At 43.7% G+C, this 19,519-nt stretch overlaps 1 protein-coding gene across 6 annotated transcripts in view; it reads right to left on the bottom strand.

Moving 5' to 3' along the window:
• Positions 1 to 19,519, bottom strand: part of PTPRT (protein tyrosine phosphatase receptor type T) — a 438,156-nt gene that overhangs the window by 55,195 nt on the left and 363,442 nt on the right. For 3 of the 6 annotated variants that reach the window (XM_079321668.1, XM_079321670.1, XM_079321671.1), the window contains exons 15-17: positions 16,064 to 16,093; positions 8,857 to 8,904; positions 5,508 to 5,656 (exon numbers count right to left, since the gene is read on the bottom strand). In XM_079321668.1, coding sequence (XP_079177794.1) covers positions 5,508 to 5,656; positions 8,857 to 8,904; positions 16,064 to 16,093 — 227 coding nt within the window. The remainder of the gene's footprint in view (positions 1 to 5,507; positions 5,657 to 8,856; positions 8,905 to 16,063; positions 16,094 to 19,519) is intronic. The other 3 variants (XM_079321669.1, XM_079321672.1, XM_079321673.1) reach the window with 1 other exon arrangement.

Genomic DNA, 19,519 nt, shown 5'->3' with positions numbered 1-19,519 from the left:
CCCCAAAATACAAACTACAGAGAATCAGTATTGACAGTAAAATAAACCTACTCAAACACAATGTACCACAAGAATACACAGGTGGGGTAGCAATTTTTTTGTTAAAACATTACAAGATTACAAGGGACTTCTTTTTCAACCCAGGACTGTTCATAGGAAATCCTAAAGCCCCCTCCCCTGTGAGCTGGGTTCTTCCAACAGGACAAGAATCTTTCATCTTTGCCTTCTTCCATTACAGAATTAGATTTTTCTGGACAAGAATCCACAAATTTCCATATTAATAAAATAAAGTATTTCCATATTAATCAAATCTTTTTTTTTTTTTTTTTTTTTTTTTTGAAAGGAGGAAGGGCTCAACATCTTCGTGGTAGATTCTTGTCTTGATAGTAAATTTATGAGGCTGGTTTATACCTACAACAGCAAACATGCACATTCTTATGGTAATCCATCATTTTTGAAGGCATATTCTTTTGTTATCACTCTGCATTCACTCCCAGAGTTACAGGCATTTATTTATCTCCTCCTCAGAATGTTGGGAAACAAGCTAATACAAATCTCAGTACATCAGAAAGATGACAACAGATAACACAGGAAAAACTATTCCATAGCCCAACAGAAGTAGATAAAACTCAGTGTACATCAAAGTAATTTCAGAAGCAATTTTTTGTATCTATGGAACAAACACTGCTTTAAAATTTCAAGTTATTCTGTGGGGAAAACCCAAAGAAGTTGGGTCTAGGGAGTTCCATAAAGTCAGAATTACCTCCTGAGCAGTTTATAATCATCTAGTTCATGAACTCACTCTCAGTCTGCATTCTCACACTGTATTTTTAAACCTACATGACTGGAAACACATTAAAACAATCAAATTCCTCATGGTTTGGTCTGCTGGAGTTCTGCCTTAAGTCACACAGTTCCTCTGCTTTGGGGACTCTTACACTCCTCTGCAGTTTGTCAGCCCAAATCAAACCTTCTCTCACCACACTTAGCACCTGGCCACCTTTCAGATAACATAAAATAAGATCTAAAAAGAGCAATTGGTTTGCCCAGTGTCACAGGGAAAGGCAACCCTCAGGGCTTGGGGCAGCACTCAAGGTTTTCTGGAATTAGGGAGTATAAAGAACTCATAGGGCCATGAGTATAAAGAACTCATAGGGCCATGCTGCCTTTCCAGAGCTGCTGAGGATTAATTACCAGGCAAACACCTCATGACAGGGAGTTTGATTAAAAATGTCACCAACTGAGGTTTATGACATGAACTGCGTTTGTGACACAAGGATGTGACTTCTAGATTCAGATTAAAAAGGAGGGGAAAAAACCCAAACAAACACAATCAAAACTGAGAAAAAACCCAACCCAAAACCAAAACAAAGGAAAAACCAAACCAAAAAACTAAGCCAAAACAAAAATCCCCCAAACCCCACAAACACAAAAGAGAAGTTTCTTAAAACTTTGGAGAACTTATTCCTGAAATCAGTCAGGTTGTATAATGAGATGTATACACAGAGCTGCTTTCTAACTAGAATTTCTTACAGGCACTGGGGTCTGTAATCAAAGGAAACATGTCCAGAGAGGATTTCACATCAGGGTAGAGATTAAGACTTCATTAAAAATTCTCTTTGTGCTCCCTGGAGTGGCACGTGAGGCCACACAGATCCCTTCAGTCATGCAGAGTGGTGAAGGCTTCTTCCTATTCTGAAAATTATTCTTCAGTTTTTTTTAATATTTCCTATACTAGAAAACCCCACAAAAATCCCATGGAAGCCAGTAGAAGGGAATTGAGTATATTTTCCTTTTATGCCTGTGATAAAATGCGTTTTTGTCTTTTATTTTCAAATTATTTTAAGAATTTTTTTGCTTAAGGAAACACCTCATGTCCATGACCCTACAAGTCCTTAGACTGCATTTAGCAGGTCACCTAATTAAGAGTGAAAATGATCTATGGGGCAGGAGTAAGAACTACATCTTGCTGTGTTTGTCTTTTGTGAAGACCTTTGCATCTCACTGATCACAAAATCATGGAGGATTGGGGAAAATGTGAATTTTTGGATGTATCCTTTAAACCCTGAGTGCCACTTCCTACATCTCCCTCTCAGCTCCTTGTTCTCATAAGTGAAATCACACTGATTTGGTAACTTATGGTAGTGGTTCCTACTGCAAAACTCAGTTCCCCCACTCCCAAAATTCTCTGCTTGAAGCATTAAAAAGCCATTCCTCCATCTGAAGGGTCTCTGGAGGGCTGTCTCCCCCCAAATGGAGATGTCACACAGGTAAAACACACCTTAATAAATCAGTCTCCAGCAAAACTGGCTGCATTGAAGTGGGTTAAATCCTCAGAAACAAACAGCTCCTGCCAGAACCCCTGCAAGGGTGTCAGGATGGCTCTGCTGAGGGCAGGGAATTCTCCTGGACAAGGCTGGTCCATGGCACCTGACCCTGCAGAGCCACCAGAGCAGCTCCTTGTGCAGAGCACATCATCAGTGCATCCCTGCTGAGCTGATCCACTCACTGATCCCATCACTGCCAAACTGCCTGTGATTCCTGAGAGGTGACAACCCCCTGAGCACCCATCTGGTCAGTACAGACACTGGGGGGCAAATTTAGGTGCACTTTGTTTCCCATTTCCCATCTTGTTTCATAAAATCCCTGCCCTGAGCCAATGTCTACACATGACTGTGCTGCTTCCCAACACTCCTGCACTCCAGGGAACTGCTCAGCCACTGCCTCCAATGCAGTTAGGATATACTGTTATCATAAAAAACCTCAAGATCTTTGAGAAAATGAACCACTGTGATTGTTCATAATCCCTGAGTAAAAGCAGACGAGCTGGAATAGCCACAGACCAATCTGTGTTTCAGCAAACACCTTCTCTCATTCTGTGGACTGGCAGAGGCCAAGGCCAAAAAATCTCTTTAATTTCAACACCTGTGTGTACCAGTGAGAATCCTGCCAAGATAACAACTAATGCTGCAGAATGGAAAGAGGGATGAGTGGCTTTGCTTCAGGCCAGGAAAGATAAATGCCCAGTTCTCTTCCTCCTTTCAGCAAGACCTGAGGTCCTGATGCCTCAACAGAAAACAAGGGGCTGATAAAGAGGGCAGCTGTTCATTTTCTATCTCCCTCACTGTGCAGAGCATCAGGCAGCACCCTTGAAAGTGGGATTTTTAAATCTAACTGGTTTTAATAAATAGTGCTGTGTGGTGATAGGGCAGGGAGCCAGGGTAAGCTACAGCAGGAGGATGGACAGGACTCACCCAGGAACAGACCTGTGGAGAGGTGCTGAAGAGAGCATGGGGAAAGAAAAGCTTCTGTAGGCACTCACTGAATTTGTTCTGCCTGAAAAGTTATCAAAATTATTGTGACAGAAAGTAAAAACTGGAGGCAAGGACACAAGCCCTGCAAGGACATTGTGTTCTGCAGGTAAAGCTGCCTGCAGGTCATTCAGTAACTGAGGGATCCTCCTCAGCTCATTGTCCTGTCCTGTTGGATTGCTTTTGTGATCCTGGCACTGAAAACACTTTGCTTCCCTTGGTGGGCTTTTCTTCCAAAAGGAGAGGGGCATTTGCACATCCCTGATGCAGCCAGCTCAGGCTCCCACAGCTGAGGGGCAGGGGGGAGAGGGTGACTGCCATGAGGTGCTGTAAATGCTATTTACTGTTGGCAGGCAAAAAAACAATTTAAGAAGGAATCTGACTGCTGTTTAAGACATTTGATTTCAACAGCTCTGGTGGATAAACCCTGTAAAACTCTATTAGTTAGCAGGAAGGTTAAGAAATAATCCTATTATGTTATTCCAAAGTAGGCCTGTGTAGAAAACACAAGTATTAAACTCTATTAAGGCAATTTATTTTATTTTTCTTTTCAAGGAATTATTTTACCCATAAAATTCCTGTATCAGCATGTGCACACTGCTGCACAGAACTTACCTCCAACACCTCAGCATCCTGGACTTGGCGGTAAAAAATTTGGAGAAATCATGAAGGTTTATTGATAATTCTTTCTCATAAAGAGGGGGAAAAAAAACCCTGCCAATGACTGACTCAGGTTATAGGGGGAGGCAGTGATAAAATCTGAAGAGATGTCAGACAAGTAAAGGTCTAACTGATTCAAGAAATTGAAAACCTGGAGTGATGTTTCTTTACAAAAACTGATACTTCATATTCTCTATAATTGCCATTTCAAGCAAATGACTCAACTGTTTTAATTAGTCTGTCAAAATAACATGGAGGGTGGGAATATGAGGTCACATTTCAAGCTTGTGTCTTTTCTAATTTTCTGACTGGAAAAAAAAAATCCCCAAACTTTCAGAATCCCAGATTCTGAGGGAAGTGTTAAACACTTGATTAACACTTGATAAACACATTCTCCAGCCAAGCTGCCTTTGCTTTTTGGGGATAGCTGATACAACACTGTCTGCTGCCCTCCTGGCTTTCAAATATATAAACCCCACAGAACTCTTGCTGCCTCCTTAGGATAAAGCTACTCAGCACCTGAGAAAATTAGGTCAATTTAATATCAGAGAAAAGTGTTCCCTGCCAGCCTTGGCTGTCCCAAACACCTATTTATCCATCTCACAGGTGTGTTACACAAAGTGGCAGTAGCAGCACATGCAGATGGAATTTGACATGACCTGCAGAGAGAGGGAAAGGAAGAATTCACTCAACTTGTCCCACTCAATTTCAGATTACAAGGGGAGGTTTCAAGGATAAATCACATTTTGTATCATGAGCACTTCTATTTTAGAAATCATGGGAAAAAACCCTTCACTAAAGATGCTTAATAAAGACAGGAGTTTTAGTATACACTTGAGTTTCAGAGCTGTGCCTTGTCCAAACTAACATGCTGAGGGTCAAAAGAAGGAGTGACATGCCCATAGTGTCTAAGTTTAAATTTATTTAATACAAAAAACGTTTACAAATCCACCATGCAATCCACCATGCACTCAACCTGGATCTAGTGAGGCTGAAGTAGGACTTGGTGCTGCTTGACCCACAAAACTCTTTTAGCAACAAAGGTCTGAGTGGTTTACAAATGTTAACTAAGACCAGTTTTACTGAACCAGTGTGAAGAAAAAACCAAGGACACAGACAAAGGAAGAAATGCTGTCTTTCCATTCCAGTTCTCTAGCCAGGAGACCAGGCTTTCTTTCACAACAGTTTCATACAGAAAATGCTATTTCCTCTGACAAGTCAGCTAAGTGATTTGACTCTTCTACTCACAAAGGAAAAGTATTTCTAAACAACAAATAAACCCGTGCCTCTTATTCTGATGCAGTTATTAGAACAGACATTATAAATTATTCTCAGTAGATCTGAACCCAGAGGAATGCTCTCCACCTGTCTGCCAGTTAAAGCAGGGGCAGTACCAGAGTCATTCCAGATTTCTATGGAATGATCTCTATCACTGCCACTCCTAACCCCTCATCCCTGTGCCCAAAGGAATAGGTCCTTTTAAGAACCCAGAGCTCTCCAGGGGGGTCATATCCATTGCAAGCAAGTTAAACTTACTGAATCCATTAACATCTTGGCAGCTGGAAGAAAAAGCTTCTTCATTGTGAACAGCACTGAGTTTGGTGGAGGTCTTGTCAGAAGTAGCCACAGGACCCATCTCCCTCTGCGTGCTGGTCTGAGTCTCCTTCTGCTTCTTGGCTAGCTTCCTTTGGGATGGTTTGGAGAGGGGAGAAAGCAAGGTCAGTTTGCCCTCGTTAAAAGCAAAGCAATGGCAAAATATTTTAACAAAATTACCCCACTGGTCAGACATGCAAGGCATGTGATAAACTGCATGCCAGGAAACCCCACAGATTTTTACTGTCACTTGTGGAGCACGATAAATATCGTGATACCAGCCTGGAGCTCTCCCTCCCAGTCACTCATCTGGCACAAACCTGCATCACCCCAGCAGTGGGAGTGCTACCTCAGCCTTGCAGAGGGTGCAATAGGCACAGTTCTGCAGCTGGTGCCATGGACAGGGTGCAATAGGCACAGCCCCTGGAGCTGGTGCCATGGACAGGGTGCAATAGGCACAGTTCTGCAGCTGGTGCCATGGACAGGGTGCAATAGGCACAGTTCTGGAGCTGGTGCCATGGACAGGGTGCAATAGGCACAGCCCCTGGAGCTGGTGCCATGGACAGGGTGCAATAGGCACAGCCCCTGGAGCTGGTGCCTTGCAGAGGGTGCAATAGGCACAGCCTGGAGCTGGTGCCATGGATGGGGTGCAATAGGCACAGCCTGCAGCTGGTGCCTTGCAGAGGGTGCAATAGGCACAGTTCTGCAGCTGGTGCCTTGCAGAGGGTGCAATAGGCACAGCCCCTGGAGCTGGTTCCATGGACAGGGTGCAATAGGCACAGCCTGCAGCTGGTGCATGGACAGGGTGCAATAGGCACAGCCCCTGGAGCTGGTGCATGGACAGGGTGCAATAGGCACAGCCCCTGGAGCTGGTGCATGGACAGGGTGCAATAGGCACAGCCTGGAGCTGGTGCCTTGCAGAGGGTGCAATAGGCACAGTTCTGGAGCTGGTGCCATGGACAGGGTGCAATAGGCACAGCCTGGAGCTGGTGCCATGGACAGGGTGCAATAGGCACAGCCTGCAGCTGGTGCCATGGACAGGGTGCAATAGGCACAGCCCCTGGAGCTGGTGCATGGACAGGGTGCAATAGGCACAGCCTGGAGCTGGTGCCATGGACAGGGTGCAATAGGCACAGTTCTGCAGCTGGTGCATGGACAGGGTGCAATAGGCACAGCCTGCAGCTGGTGCCATGGACAGGGTGCAATAGGCACAGCCTGCAGCTGGTGCCATGGACAGGGTGCAATAGGCACAGCCTGCAGCTGGTGCCATGGACAGGGTGCAATAGGCACAATCTGGAGCTGGTGTCATGGACAGGGTGCAATAGGCACAGCCTGGAGCTGGTGCCTTGCAGAGGGTGGAAGAGGCACAGCCTGGAGCTGGTGCCTTGCAGAGGGTGCAATAGTTGCAGCCCCCAGAGCAGGTGCTGTATGCTCCAGGAGGAGCAGAGGGCTGGGGATGGGAGCACTGCTCACTCCAGTGGACCAGCACATCTGCATCCATCCTGTGGGATGCTCTTTGAGGGAGAGTGAGACCTGGCTCTGTGCCACCTGAGAGCTGGAGCAGAGCTCTGTCCTGTCCCCAGGCAGGGCAGTGGGGGCAGCAGCCTCCTGGATGCTGATACACACCCCAGCTGCTATGGGATCCACAGCCAGGGGAGGGTGGGACATCTTGAAGGTTGAAGTTGTTTTAGCACTGTCCAAATATGACCCTGTTTTGGGAAAAAAAGGGTCTTTTCTTGTTTTGAGGAGACAGCAAAACTTTGTCAAAAGCAGCAAGGCTGCCTGAAAACACTAACAAAGCTGAGAACGTGAGAGGCTCCTCTTTTGCAAACACAGAGAATAATAAAATGGAGAGAAGCAGGAAAAGTGAGCTAAGCTTCCACTGACATTTGACTGCCCTGTGCTTCATTCGTATCAGAGAGCAAAACCCTTTAAAAATGAATGTGTGACATTCTACAATCCACACCTTGAAAAAATATCACACAAATCCTTAGCACCAGCAAAGAATTTTGCTTACACAACTTCCCTAGATAAGAAAATAAAACAAAATAAAAGGGAGAAAAACAGATTACTGTAAGAAGGAGCTTTAGTTTTCTTTCTTTTCTCCAACTCAAAGAAGAAAAAAAGAAAAATCCTAACAACTGAATCATTTTGCAAAGAGGTTTTTCTTCTCTAAAACAACATGTTTATGGTAGGTACTACCCATCTTTTAAACTTAATTAGATTCTTAAAAAAAAGGTACTCCTTCCAACACAGTCTAACAGGCTCTATTTATGCACAGAACATGTCAGAGTGGCATTTACAGGCAAGTTCAAGCACACAGCTGAGCCCCAGCCTTCAAGACATGGGCAGCTTGGCCACCTCCACTTGTTGCAAAGAAGGGTCAAAGAGAGCTAAATCCTTTGCCTATATCTGTGGGGAAAGCTTCTTTTACAGGAAGATAATCCAGATCAGGAGAGCACAGATTTATGGAGAAAACTCAGATGTTTGCTGCAAACTTTCGAACAAACACATCTGTCTCATCTGCTCAACCAGTTGGGATTCAGCCATTTTCAATTAATGGTTCCAATCCAAGCCCAGAGCTGTTCAAATTGGATCCATCACCCCAGGGGACTTACTCAGACCTCCCAAACCCCCAGGGTTTATCCACTTGTGCAGATGAAGATGCAAAGAGGAGAGCAGTCCTTGAGTGATGAAGCAAAAAGCTGGTGTTGAGTGATGCTAAAAGCTTTGCTTCCAGTGTTCAGCAGCGTTGGCACAGCCAGATTTAGGAGCTGTGAGCTGCACACATGGGAGCCCCTATTTTTTGTGCTGTGGTTCCTGAGGTAACTGCAATAATCTTGAAGAGTGTTAACCCTACTGTGTGGTTCTTTTAATCCTAATCATATGTGCCTGTGGGAATTCTTTGGCAACATGAATTAGAATCACTCAGTGGGAAACACTAATCCAAAATGCAGAAGTCCTTCATAACAAGCACTCTGGACTGCTGGGGTGAGCCCCTACAGACAACCACTCCTGATGGTTGAAAATGCTGAGTCAAAAGGGATGACTTCCTCATTCAATGCAAGTTAAATTATTTGTGGCAATAATTATCTGTAAGTCCCCATTGCCTGGTATCTTTTCAGAAATACCAACAGGCTACAAAGAGCTGGAATTAGCAAACTTGTTTTGTCTTTGTGTGAATGAGCACCAACATTTCTGCATGTCCTAGGCAGGAAAAAAATAACCCCAAACCCGAGCCCCTCAGTCCCCAAAGGCCTGCTTACAAAAGCCCTATGCAAAGGAGTTCTACCTGGTCCTGTAGAAGACAGAGAGGCCCCTAAAACATTGGCTTGAATGCCTAAAAAGAAAAGGTGACATGAGTTTAAAGTTCTCAATCTACCTCGCACACACAACCCGGGTCTGCATCTGAAAACGCTACAATTTTATTCAACAGCGTCTTAGCAGTTTCCACCTTTCTCCCTCTCTGTTCCAAGAATGTATAAATTCTTCATCTAAATTTAGAGGGAAAAGGAAGACAGATCTCTTTTGAGGATTTCAGAGCTAAGCTTGCCAGACACATCAAGGGGCTCTTGGTTTCTGAACGTGCCTTTTGCTGCCGTTCCGTGTCTGGAGAGAGTGGCAGCACAGGACTAAGCCTATTTGGTCCTTACCATCATTATAATTCATAGAAAAGATTATAAAATCAAATGACTTGCACTTTCCAGAATGTTAGGGATGTGACTTAAAACCCACAGCTAGGTAGAGGTTTATTCCCCAGCACGTCAAAACGCCTTTAGAAATTGGAAAAGCGTTTCTCTAGAAATGCCGTTCCCAAAAATAGGGCTCCAAGAGATCTCTGTGAGTCACTGACACAGCTCCCACTGTCCCCACTGCCCTGCACAGAGCCACTGCAACACCCCAGCAAAGCTGCTGTGGGAGCAGCAGTGTCAGTCACGGGCTGGCTGTGTGCCCCAGCACGGCTGAGCCCACACTTCCCCACTCATGCAGAATGCAGAAAAGGGGAGGAAAGAAAGGACCAGGCAGATACTGGGAAGAAGAGTTTGGTACAATCAACACAGGATGCCAGGGTGTGAATAAAGTGATCTTAATGCTGGTTAGCATTCAAGGGTAAGGGAAATGTGGCAAGAAGAAAGCAGCAGTCCATGGATGGAGTGCACTGGGTTGCTCTTCTCAGTTTGAGAGGGTTTGGAAATGAAGGGATGTTTGCAAGCACCACACACACAGAGGAGGAATGAGACAGAAAGATGCTCAAAGTTGAGTGAAAAAATGGAAGCAGCTGTATAATCAGGCAGTTGACCCCACTAAAGCAAGGAGAAAAGCCATTGGCAGTGAACACAACTGAGTGTGGATTTGGGGGGGAAAATGATGGAGATTTGATTCAGTTATTTTTTGGAACTTCTACTCATATCAGAGACTAGACATAAAATCTGAAGCACTATATTAAAATTGTGGGAGTTCCACTTAAACAGTCAAGGAATGCAAACTTGGTATCAAGCACAAACCATTTACTGCTACAGGCATTAATCAGGAAGCTCCAGCAATATTTTCTCTTACAAGTATCTGCAGGATCAGATCCCTGTTTTGTGGAGGGTTGGATGACAGCTTAAAACTCTTCTCTAACTTTTTCTATCAATTCTACATGCATGACCATTAAATCTGTAAAACTGCCACTCCTGGAGAACTCTCGTGCATGTACGTTGACAGATTTAATTTTAGATGTTTCTCCAGGATGGATTATGCACACTGTGGTGCAGATTTGCATGCACAGGTAATTTAGACATTAGGTATAGATCATGTAAGTTAAACGTGACATTTCCTCCTACAGACACAAATTGCATATTACCCTCATTTTCAATAAGCAATTTGAGAAAAAAAAAATTTAAAAAAATCCATTTAGAGAATTGTGCATAGCAAATGCCTAGGAGTACACATGTTATTTGTGATGGAGTATGCTCCAATTTAAGACAGGCTATGATGAGCCATGAAAATACCAGGGAGCACTGGTCAAACAGCAGATCTGTTGGAAAGGATCTCCATGCCCCAAACCTGTAGTAGATGACAAATCCATTTGGGAAGAATGGTTTCATGCTGGTTTAAGGGCATGGCAATACAATCTGGGTGTGCTGTTGCTCTGACTGAGGATTGGAGAGGGCTCTGCTGCAACACTGCTCTTCACATCAGACCTGTGCTACACACACAAAGGAGGACACGACAGGTAAAGCTGGGAAACATGATCTACAAGGAAAGGCCAAAGGAAATGTGAACCTTTGATCTAGAGAAAAGGAAATCAAATAGGGCTGATAGGTCTTCAGATATGAAAAGACACCAGAGGGGAGGTGTTCTTGCTGCCTGCAGGGGCTGGGGAATGGAAGCTCTGGGGAAGGCTGCTCATTTTACACTGAGAGAGCTCTGTGCAGGAGCTGCCAGCCTCTCAAGCCAGTGGGGCAGGCAGGAGCTGACAGAGCTGTCCAGGGGTCAAGGTTCCAACAGGCAGGCTGGAAAATCCTGGTCCCCAGAGGGTGTGAACAGAGGAAAGGGAGCTCAGAGCAGGGCAGCCTTCTGTCACACACTGGAGGGAGCTGCTCCATGGTCCAGGTGAAATGTGAGCTCCTCACCTGTCTCCTGCACTGCCAGCAGCCTGAGCACCTGGGCAGCTTTGCCAGAGCCACTGCAAGGGCAAATCCCCACCCCAGCAGTGACAGCTTCAGCTGTGCCTTTAACAGCTGCTCTGATGGAGCCAGGCTGGGCAGGAGCAGAGGGAGGCTGCTGCAGTAAAGGTGTGGTGAAGAGCAAAGGCCAATGTCACAGAGCAAACTTCACAGCACAGGAGAAAGTATGGATAAGGCAAAAGATGCCCTGAGTGTTTTTGCACTGTGTGAATACAAGCACAGGCTCTCGAGAGTATGATTTACTCACTTGATCAAATTAATCACTGCTTGTTTTAGTTTTACAACTAGAGAAAATTTAGACAAGCTAAGTGCACACAGGAGCCATCCAGTGTAAGTCTCTGCTGGTACAGACAGCCACAAACCCTTCCCTCTGCAAGGTTGAGGCTTGCAATCACCATATAGACACGTTCTAAATAACACCTCATCTGCTTTCTGCATTTTTATACATTTTTTAAAAATTTTTCTTTCATTAGACAGGCAAAGCCACTGATTAACGATCATGTTTTTCCATCATCTGATGAGAAAAGCACTTAGTGAGAATGTTTCTTCTTAAAATCCTGATTAAGCAAACTGACTTGTGCAGGCAGATCCCACCATCCATGGAAATACATGGAGATATTTATGTGTGAATGTGGTTATACAGAGGTATGCTTATAAATAAAATAAAGGGATGTTTTTATTTTCAAATGTCCCATAGATGGTGGCAATAAATTCAGCATAAACTCTGTTATTTCAAAAAATCTAAGTATACATTTAGCTTAATAACCTTTGCAATCTCTCCCTTGAAAAGAAACTCCCAGCTGAAACCACTCAACAATTAAAATTGGTGTGAAATTCCAGTTGGAGTTGAAGGGGCTTCCTACACTGCAATCATGTCCCTGGAGCTGTGGCCATTTCAGGGGAAAAGGAAAACATCTTGGCCATTGAGTGCCCTTTTCTTATAAATAACATTAATCTGAGTGCTTGTAACACATACATGAATCTCTGTATTTCCAAAAATTCTTCCCTGGTCTCATATTGCTCTTGATTAAATTTCATTCTGCAGCCATTACCCAGCCCCCAGGAGAAAGAAACAAACCAAAACAAACAACCCACACACAGAAAACATTTCCATTTATTTTCCTGGTGAGCAAATAATAAAATCATGATATGGATTGCTGCAGTTGAAAATATTGCTGCAAAAGAGGTGTCTGTCACTAAATGCAAAGCCTCCTGTAAACTGGATGAATGGCTGGCTGTGTTTTACAGTTTCAGCTGGGAACAAAACCAACATCTGGGTTGGTATCTTACACTTAAACTGAGGTGCAGAGAGGCAGCAGCAAATCTGCCCCAACCTCAGACACCATTTGTGCTGGTGTAAATACAGAGTAACTCCCCTGAAAAGGTTCAGGCATCACCCTGGGCACAGGGATGCAAGGAGTGCACCAGGACAAGAACTCCAAATTCCATTTCCTCCTCACAGGATCTCAACCCATAAGCAATTAGCAATTAGCCTTTGCTGATGGGTAAACTGAAGTACACAACATGCACAATGAGTTACAAGTTAGGAATCAAACCCTCCTGGGTTGTATTTCCACTAAAAGCATGTTAAAAGTCTCTATGACCTTCTCTTTCATCCTTTTAAATGAATATTCTGGGCTGGTTTCACCAGTCAGAGCTGCAGGTACTCAACCATCTCCCAGAATCAGATTTTCCAGTCCTGCACTGCAACAAGACTGGCTGAGGGCAGAACTCCAGTCTAGAGATTACCAAAATGTTGTGGCCTGTCTCTGTAAAGACCAGGTACTCCTGAAAAATGTCTCTGTGACCTTAATACAACTAGCATTCAGAACTGTCTGGAAGAGTTAGGAAAGGAGATTATGGTCCCTAACAAGGAGAAATGCCTGCATAGGAGATGACAAAGGGTTGGAGGAATTATCTGAAAGCAAACAAGAATTGCTGTAAGAAACACAGCTTTGAAGTCCAGAAACTGAAACCAAACATGAATTGATACAGTCCATATGGTCACATTTAAAGATCTGTCAGCAGATCTATTTGGGAACCTGCTTTTCAACACTGGTAACTCATTCAAGTGAATTTTGCTTCAGGACTAAATAATTCATGCAAGACAATAGCATAGAAAGCAATTCTATTAAAAATAAAAATCTGTATATAACCATATTGCTGCTGTTGTTTCAACAACATTTCAAACAAATTTAAATCCAACCTCTTTGCTCATAAGAGTCCAGAGCAATTTGAATCAAGTTTAGCTAAGAATTGCACAGTCCTTAGCAATTTCAGATCTTCAGCTGCAACCCCATTCCATGTGAAACTTAAAACATGAAACTCAGTAGAACTTCACTGTATGCTTTCTTCCTTCACTACTGAAACATCCCTTTTACCTTGATTGTTGTTCAAGGGGAAAAAAACCAAAGCAGGGCTTGGTTTTCCCAGCACAGGGAACAGACCAAATATGAACCAAAGATCTGGCAGCAGATCCTGGTGCTGGGAATGTTTATGCTGAGCTGGCTGCTGATGTGCTGCCTTCAGTATCAGGATGCTCCATCTTGCAGAGCTGTCCCTGGGACAGCACCAGCACAGAGCTAAGAATGAGCTCTTTGCAGAAAATTGTGGGTGTGGTAGTGAGGAGGAAAAGCTCTGTGATTTCTGCAAACTGGCTCCCATGAACACTCAGCTTGCCTGATGGCACCTCTGCTTTTCCCTGGTGTGATGTGCTGCATGGTGGACATCTGCCTCATTAAACTGTACTAAAGCCCTTCCTCCTGCCTCTGCTGAAGCTCATTGCAACCCCAGGCTTGGGTAACCCTCCAGAGGGTTTGTTCTTCACTTTTCCTGAGTCACTGCACTGCTCCCAGGGGAAAAAGGGTCTAGCAACTTGACCCACAGCAAACAGACCCCTTAAGGACCCCTGTGCTTGCTCTGGCAGAGCAATGCTCAGCTGATTGCTTAAAGCAATGCTGCAAAATGGGTCACAGAGGACTCAGAAGTTGATTTATCTCTTTAACACATAGATCTTAAAATAAAATGAAGCTGGGAACATGCTGACCACATACTGCCTGCTGGAAAAAGACAGAATTATAATGGGAAGCCTGGCACTGAATTTTTCAGGCAGTGGTGCTACTGGTTGTAAGGAAACCAAACAGTAACACATGAGATGTGCAGAAGAGGAAAGGTTTATCAATAAATTCAACTAGCTTGTAGCATGTTTGGATTAGAACCATCCCCTACTTTACATTTAGTTAATCTCCTCTTTAACCTGACTGCTTGAGGTCAAATTTCATTCTTGGTGAACCAGTGTGAGGTCTAGAGGAGGTGGAGTTACTCTGCATTTAAAATTACATCACTGGGCAAAGTCAAGACTCGAGATGGTGTCCTAAGGTCCCTCACATGCTTGGAAAGTGGGAAAGGCTCCTCTTTCAACAGCTTCCTGACAGGTCATGGAGAAACAAAATTCCTCTAAGCAGTGGAGAGTAGGGATCCTCCTCTGCCCTGTTCTTTGGACATAAAGCAGCTCATATGGAAAAGAAATCAGCTGCTCTGAAAACAGCAGCACATTAACTCTCATTCTGCTGAACATCTTCCAGAAAACAAGCACCAAGGTGAGACAAAGAGGAGCTGCAGGAAGGGGCAAAGGAGGCAGTTCCTGGAGCTGAGAGCAGGAGGGGCTGTCAGGGCTCATGTGGCCCTTTGGACACCTCAGTGGGGTTCAGAGCCCTGACAAGTCTGCAGGCTCTGGGAAAGGGATGATGATGATGGTGATGGTGATGATGATGATGATGATGACAGGGCTCCTGCTGCTTCTGAGAGCTGGAGAGGGCAGAGCTGCTCCTGTCTGCAGCAACAGCTGCCTTCTCCATCCCTCCCAGACCTCTGATGGCAGCAGAGGCATTCAACTCACTTCTCCAGGACTTTTTCCTCACATTACTGATCCAGCTCTCTCCTCCCCCAGATCCTCAGACAACCATTATCATGGCAGAAACAGCTTGGCCCTGATTGCTTTCCAGCCCCTCAGCCTTTAGGCAACAGATGGCTCTGGGAGTACTGATGTGTGAAGCATTTTCATGTGCCTTAACAACTGCCTTAATTATGCAGCATTGTCATTAGGACTGGACAGGTGATTTAGATCTGAATATCTGAACCACTTCATCATCCAATGATCTAAACCAACACTCAGAACCTGGCAGCTCCAGGAACAGGGATGTTTGCTGGGATAAGGTTGTCAGAAAGCTTAAGGTTTTTTAAAAGTTTATATCCATGGCTGAGAAATTCCTGACAATAACTTTCAGATCTGAATTTCCCAGAAGTCTGGCTACGAGCAATGGACAATTAAAAAGGTGTACTCTGTCCATTAGCACTTACAGAATCACAGAATCATTTATGTTGGGAAAGATTTCCAAGATCATCAAGTCCAACTGTTCCTCCAGCACTGCTGTGTCCATCCCCATCCCCTGTCCCCAAGTGTCACATCTACACAACTTTTAAACACCTTAGTGGGGACTCCATCACTTTCCTGGGCCACATGTTCTGGTGCTGGACAGCCTTTTTGGTGAAGAAATTTTTCCTGATATCCAATCTAAAGATGAATATCCAATTTGAAGAGCTATAAACTGTAACTGACACATCTGTGGACATTCATATGTTTGCAGACACAGCTACAGGGGGAAAATGGGGAAAACACAACAGCGTGCAACTGGGAAAATAAAACACAAGATGCTGGAAAGACAAGGATAAATGGAGTGGTAAATGGAAAGAAAAAAATACAACAAAGAATAAAATTACCACAGAGTGAACATGCTCAAAAAATCTCATCCCCAGTCAAGTACTTACAAGTAGTAGGAGTAGGAATATGCATTTCTTCTAAATATTGATGGCCAATCAGATGAACAAAGTATCCAAAAGGAGAAAAAGAGAAAAGCACATAATTAGATTTAGATGAACTCCAGGCTTCTTTTTCAATACACAAAGTATTTGTGCTGTTTTTTACTGAGATCTTATTTTGTCTACACTTGTTTTGTATGTTGGGGAAGAATAAATAGATACTGAACTGGAGACAGCTTATGTTTCCACTTCTGCCACCATGAATAAATCCCCTCACCTTTAATTCCCTCACTTTATCATGTCAGTAACATGGGCAATGAGATTTAATTTTGCCTCTCAAGTGCTTTGATATTTCTGAAATGGAAAGAAAGATGTCAGAGCTATTAATACAAATAACAATAAATAGGGAAGTGACAATGTAAGCACGCCACAATTTTGGAATATTTAGACAATGAGCAAATTGTCTAATGATAAATCAAGCTTCATCAAACTCTAAGATGCAAATAGTTCATTAAAAATTCAAGCATCACTCCATATTTATAGCTGAGCACTGGGGGCATGCATTAGCTTTCTGCATCACTGTGATTAAGCATTTTCTAGCACAGTTTCTCAACAATTCATTTCACAACATTTTGAGCAGCACCACAAACTGAGCCTTGGCAGTCAGTTGTAGTCTAAGAGGTGATATTTTCCCTTTTATAGCTGGAAAGGGGCTTCTCTGAAAAGACAAAGACTGGTTCACAACAGACCTAACCCAGTGTGTTGGAGATTTACCACCAGCCTCAAGAAGCCACAGAAGCAGCAGCAGTGGTCAAGACAGGGAAAAACAGTGAAACACAAACTTCAACCTATTGCACAGCTTTAAAATCCCATCCTTGAAGATACCAGGGTGACTAGGAATCTCTTAGAAATATAAGTGCAGCTTTCAAGTGTTCACTTTTGTTTGCTCTGAACACAACTTCCACAAGCACATGTGGAAACCAGGTTCAGCTCAGTCACCCTGTGCACAGTCACCCTCTGTGCTGTGCACACACGGGGTGAGGAGCAGTTCATGAGGATTCAACTGAAGTGGCATGGTTTTCCTGATGATGCCATAAACCTGCCATTTTGGCCAGATTCCTGATGTATGCCAAGTTATTTGCATGGCACTGATTCCAAGACACATCTGGATGTATTTTAACTACATGCTATTATCTCCTGAAAGCAGCAATTCTACAGAGCAATGCACCAGGGAAGGTGCAGGGATTGCCACTGAGCTTCCCTGTGAAAATCTCAGTTCCACTGAGCCTCTAAACAAAGGGAAGCATGACCAAGATGTAGAAAATGAGAGCACACACAGCTGAACCTCTGGAATTCCCAAAATGATTCAATTAAACCAAGCCCTGTGAGAGGCCAGCACCAGGGCTCACACAGCTCTGTGGACTGGAACTGTTCCCTTGAACATCTTGCTGCTCTTTCTGCTGCTCTCCTGTCTGGGCCACAGACTCTGGCATCCCATCAGACTCTCAGCCCTCATTAAAAAAGCTGCACATCCCTCCAGGCTGCAGAGGAAAGCTCAGAAAGGTTTGCTCCATAAGGATAGAAGATAAAGGAAGACAAACAAAAGGAGGATTATGTTTTGGAATTAGACATTTTGGATCAAATTCTTCCAACATATGCGGCCTGAAATAAGGATTTATTAAAGAATATTTCAAAGTTTAACTGTGAGAACTGGTCAGAGTTATGGTTCAGTAAAAACATGACCTGGTCCTAGAATGTACAGCACAACCCAAACCCCTGCCTGCCTCCCACCTGGAGCAGGGACACAGGGGGACACTGGTCACTGAATGTGCAAATGTCCCTTTTCCTAACCCTGTCCTACAGCTTGGGTATGTTCAGCCCTAGAGGCTTTTATTTAATTAGTTTAAGGTAACCAACTAAATCCTAATCCAGAATAAGGAGCTGAATTTTCAGAGGAGGAAATAATCCTAGACCCTACATAGCCCCAAATCTCCTTTTTTGCTACCAACAGCAGTTTAAAGAACTTATTTACAGTGCATCCATGACAGGCTGTCTGATCCTATTTATTCAGTCTTACATTTAAAGGGGTCAGTGGAGGCTTTGTCTGCTCAAACACACCAGCCTGAGAGGTGTCACATTCTTCACTCCAGGGAAATACAAGTCACAATTACATCAGAATTAAAACTGACCAGATGAAATCAGAACTGACCAAAATCAAATCCTTTGGGGAGGGGCAAAGTCAAAGGGTATTTTCTCCTGAAAAATAAAAATCTTGTTTTTCTTGTTTAATTTGTTTTTACAAAGTGATTCTGTATTCTCTCTGTATTTGTTACACAAAGGTATTTACATAATATTGAGGAAAAAACAACAAGCTCCTTAGAGAATTAGAAATATTTTTATGCAATAGAAATGAGATATTTCAGGATATGTATCTGTTAATGAAAGAATGTGGTTCTGCCTTTTGTGGGCACATACCCTCATGTGGGCACTGATAAGCACCTCTAAATTAACAGGCTAAATTATCACAGAATCACAGAGTGGTTTGGGATGGAATGGACCTTCAAGATTATTCCAAGCCCTCTGCCATAAGGGGACACCTTCCACTGTCCCAGGCTGCTCCCAGCCCTGTCCAGCCTGGCCTTGGACACTGCCAGGGATCCAAGGACAGCCACAGCTGATCTGGGCACCCTGTGTGCCCAGAATTCAGAGTGAAGAATTTCTTCCTGATATCCAATCTAAATTTAATCTCTTTCAGTTTGAAGCCATCCTTCCTTGTATAAAGTTTCTCTCCATTATATATATCATATACGTGTAATGATGATACTGTGACTTAACTCCTGGTTAGTGGGTTCCCAAACCCAACAAAACAAACTGTTAATGGTTTCCATTTTAAATACTGTAAGACAGTAATGTTTAAAACAGAAATTTATATGTACACACAATTTTGACATAGATATACAGATATGGAAACTTCAGTAGAGTTTAGACAACCCCAAGTTTCAACTAAAACTTTCAGACAACAAACATAAAGTCAAACCCAAGTTTTTCACTGCATAAATGCACTGGCTGTCTTAATTTAGCTTCAAATATCTGACTAAACCCTCTAAAACTCTATCAGCCCCCAGAAATGTTTGAGTTCCTGGAATTTTTGCAATTTGTCCTGCTGAAACTGTGAGCAGCTGAGCACTGCTTGCTCATGCTCTGTGTCTGAAAGGCTCCAGGCAGTGTGCTGCCAGTCTGGTGAGTCTCACAGGCACAAAAAGAGGCTCCTGATGATGCCAGTGCTTATCTCAAACCAGGGTCTCCTTTCTCTCCTAATCACTCTTCTTCCTTTGCTCTCTGCACTGATGAACAAAATGCTTCATCCAGGAAATCCTGTGCCTGTTCCCACTGACCTGTGATGCCCTGGACAAGGGACAGATGTCACTGGGATATTTTACAGCTCTATTTGAAGACATCTCAAGT

Source organism: Erithacus rubecula (genome assembly GCF_903797595.1).
Source record: "Erithacus rubecula genome assembly, chromosome: 18".
Taxonomy (NCBI): domain Eukaryota; kingdom Metazoa; phylum Chordata; class Aves; order Passeriformes; family Muscicapidae; genus Erithacus; species Erithacus rubecula.
Note: the sequence above shows the minus strand (reverse complement) of the source record. Positions and strands in the feature narration are given on the sequence as shown.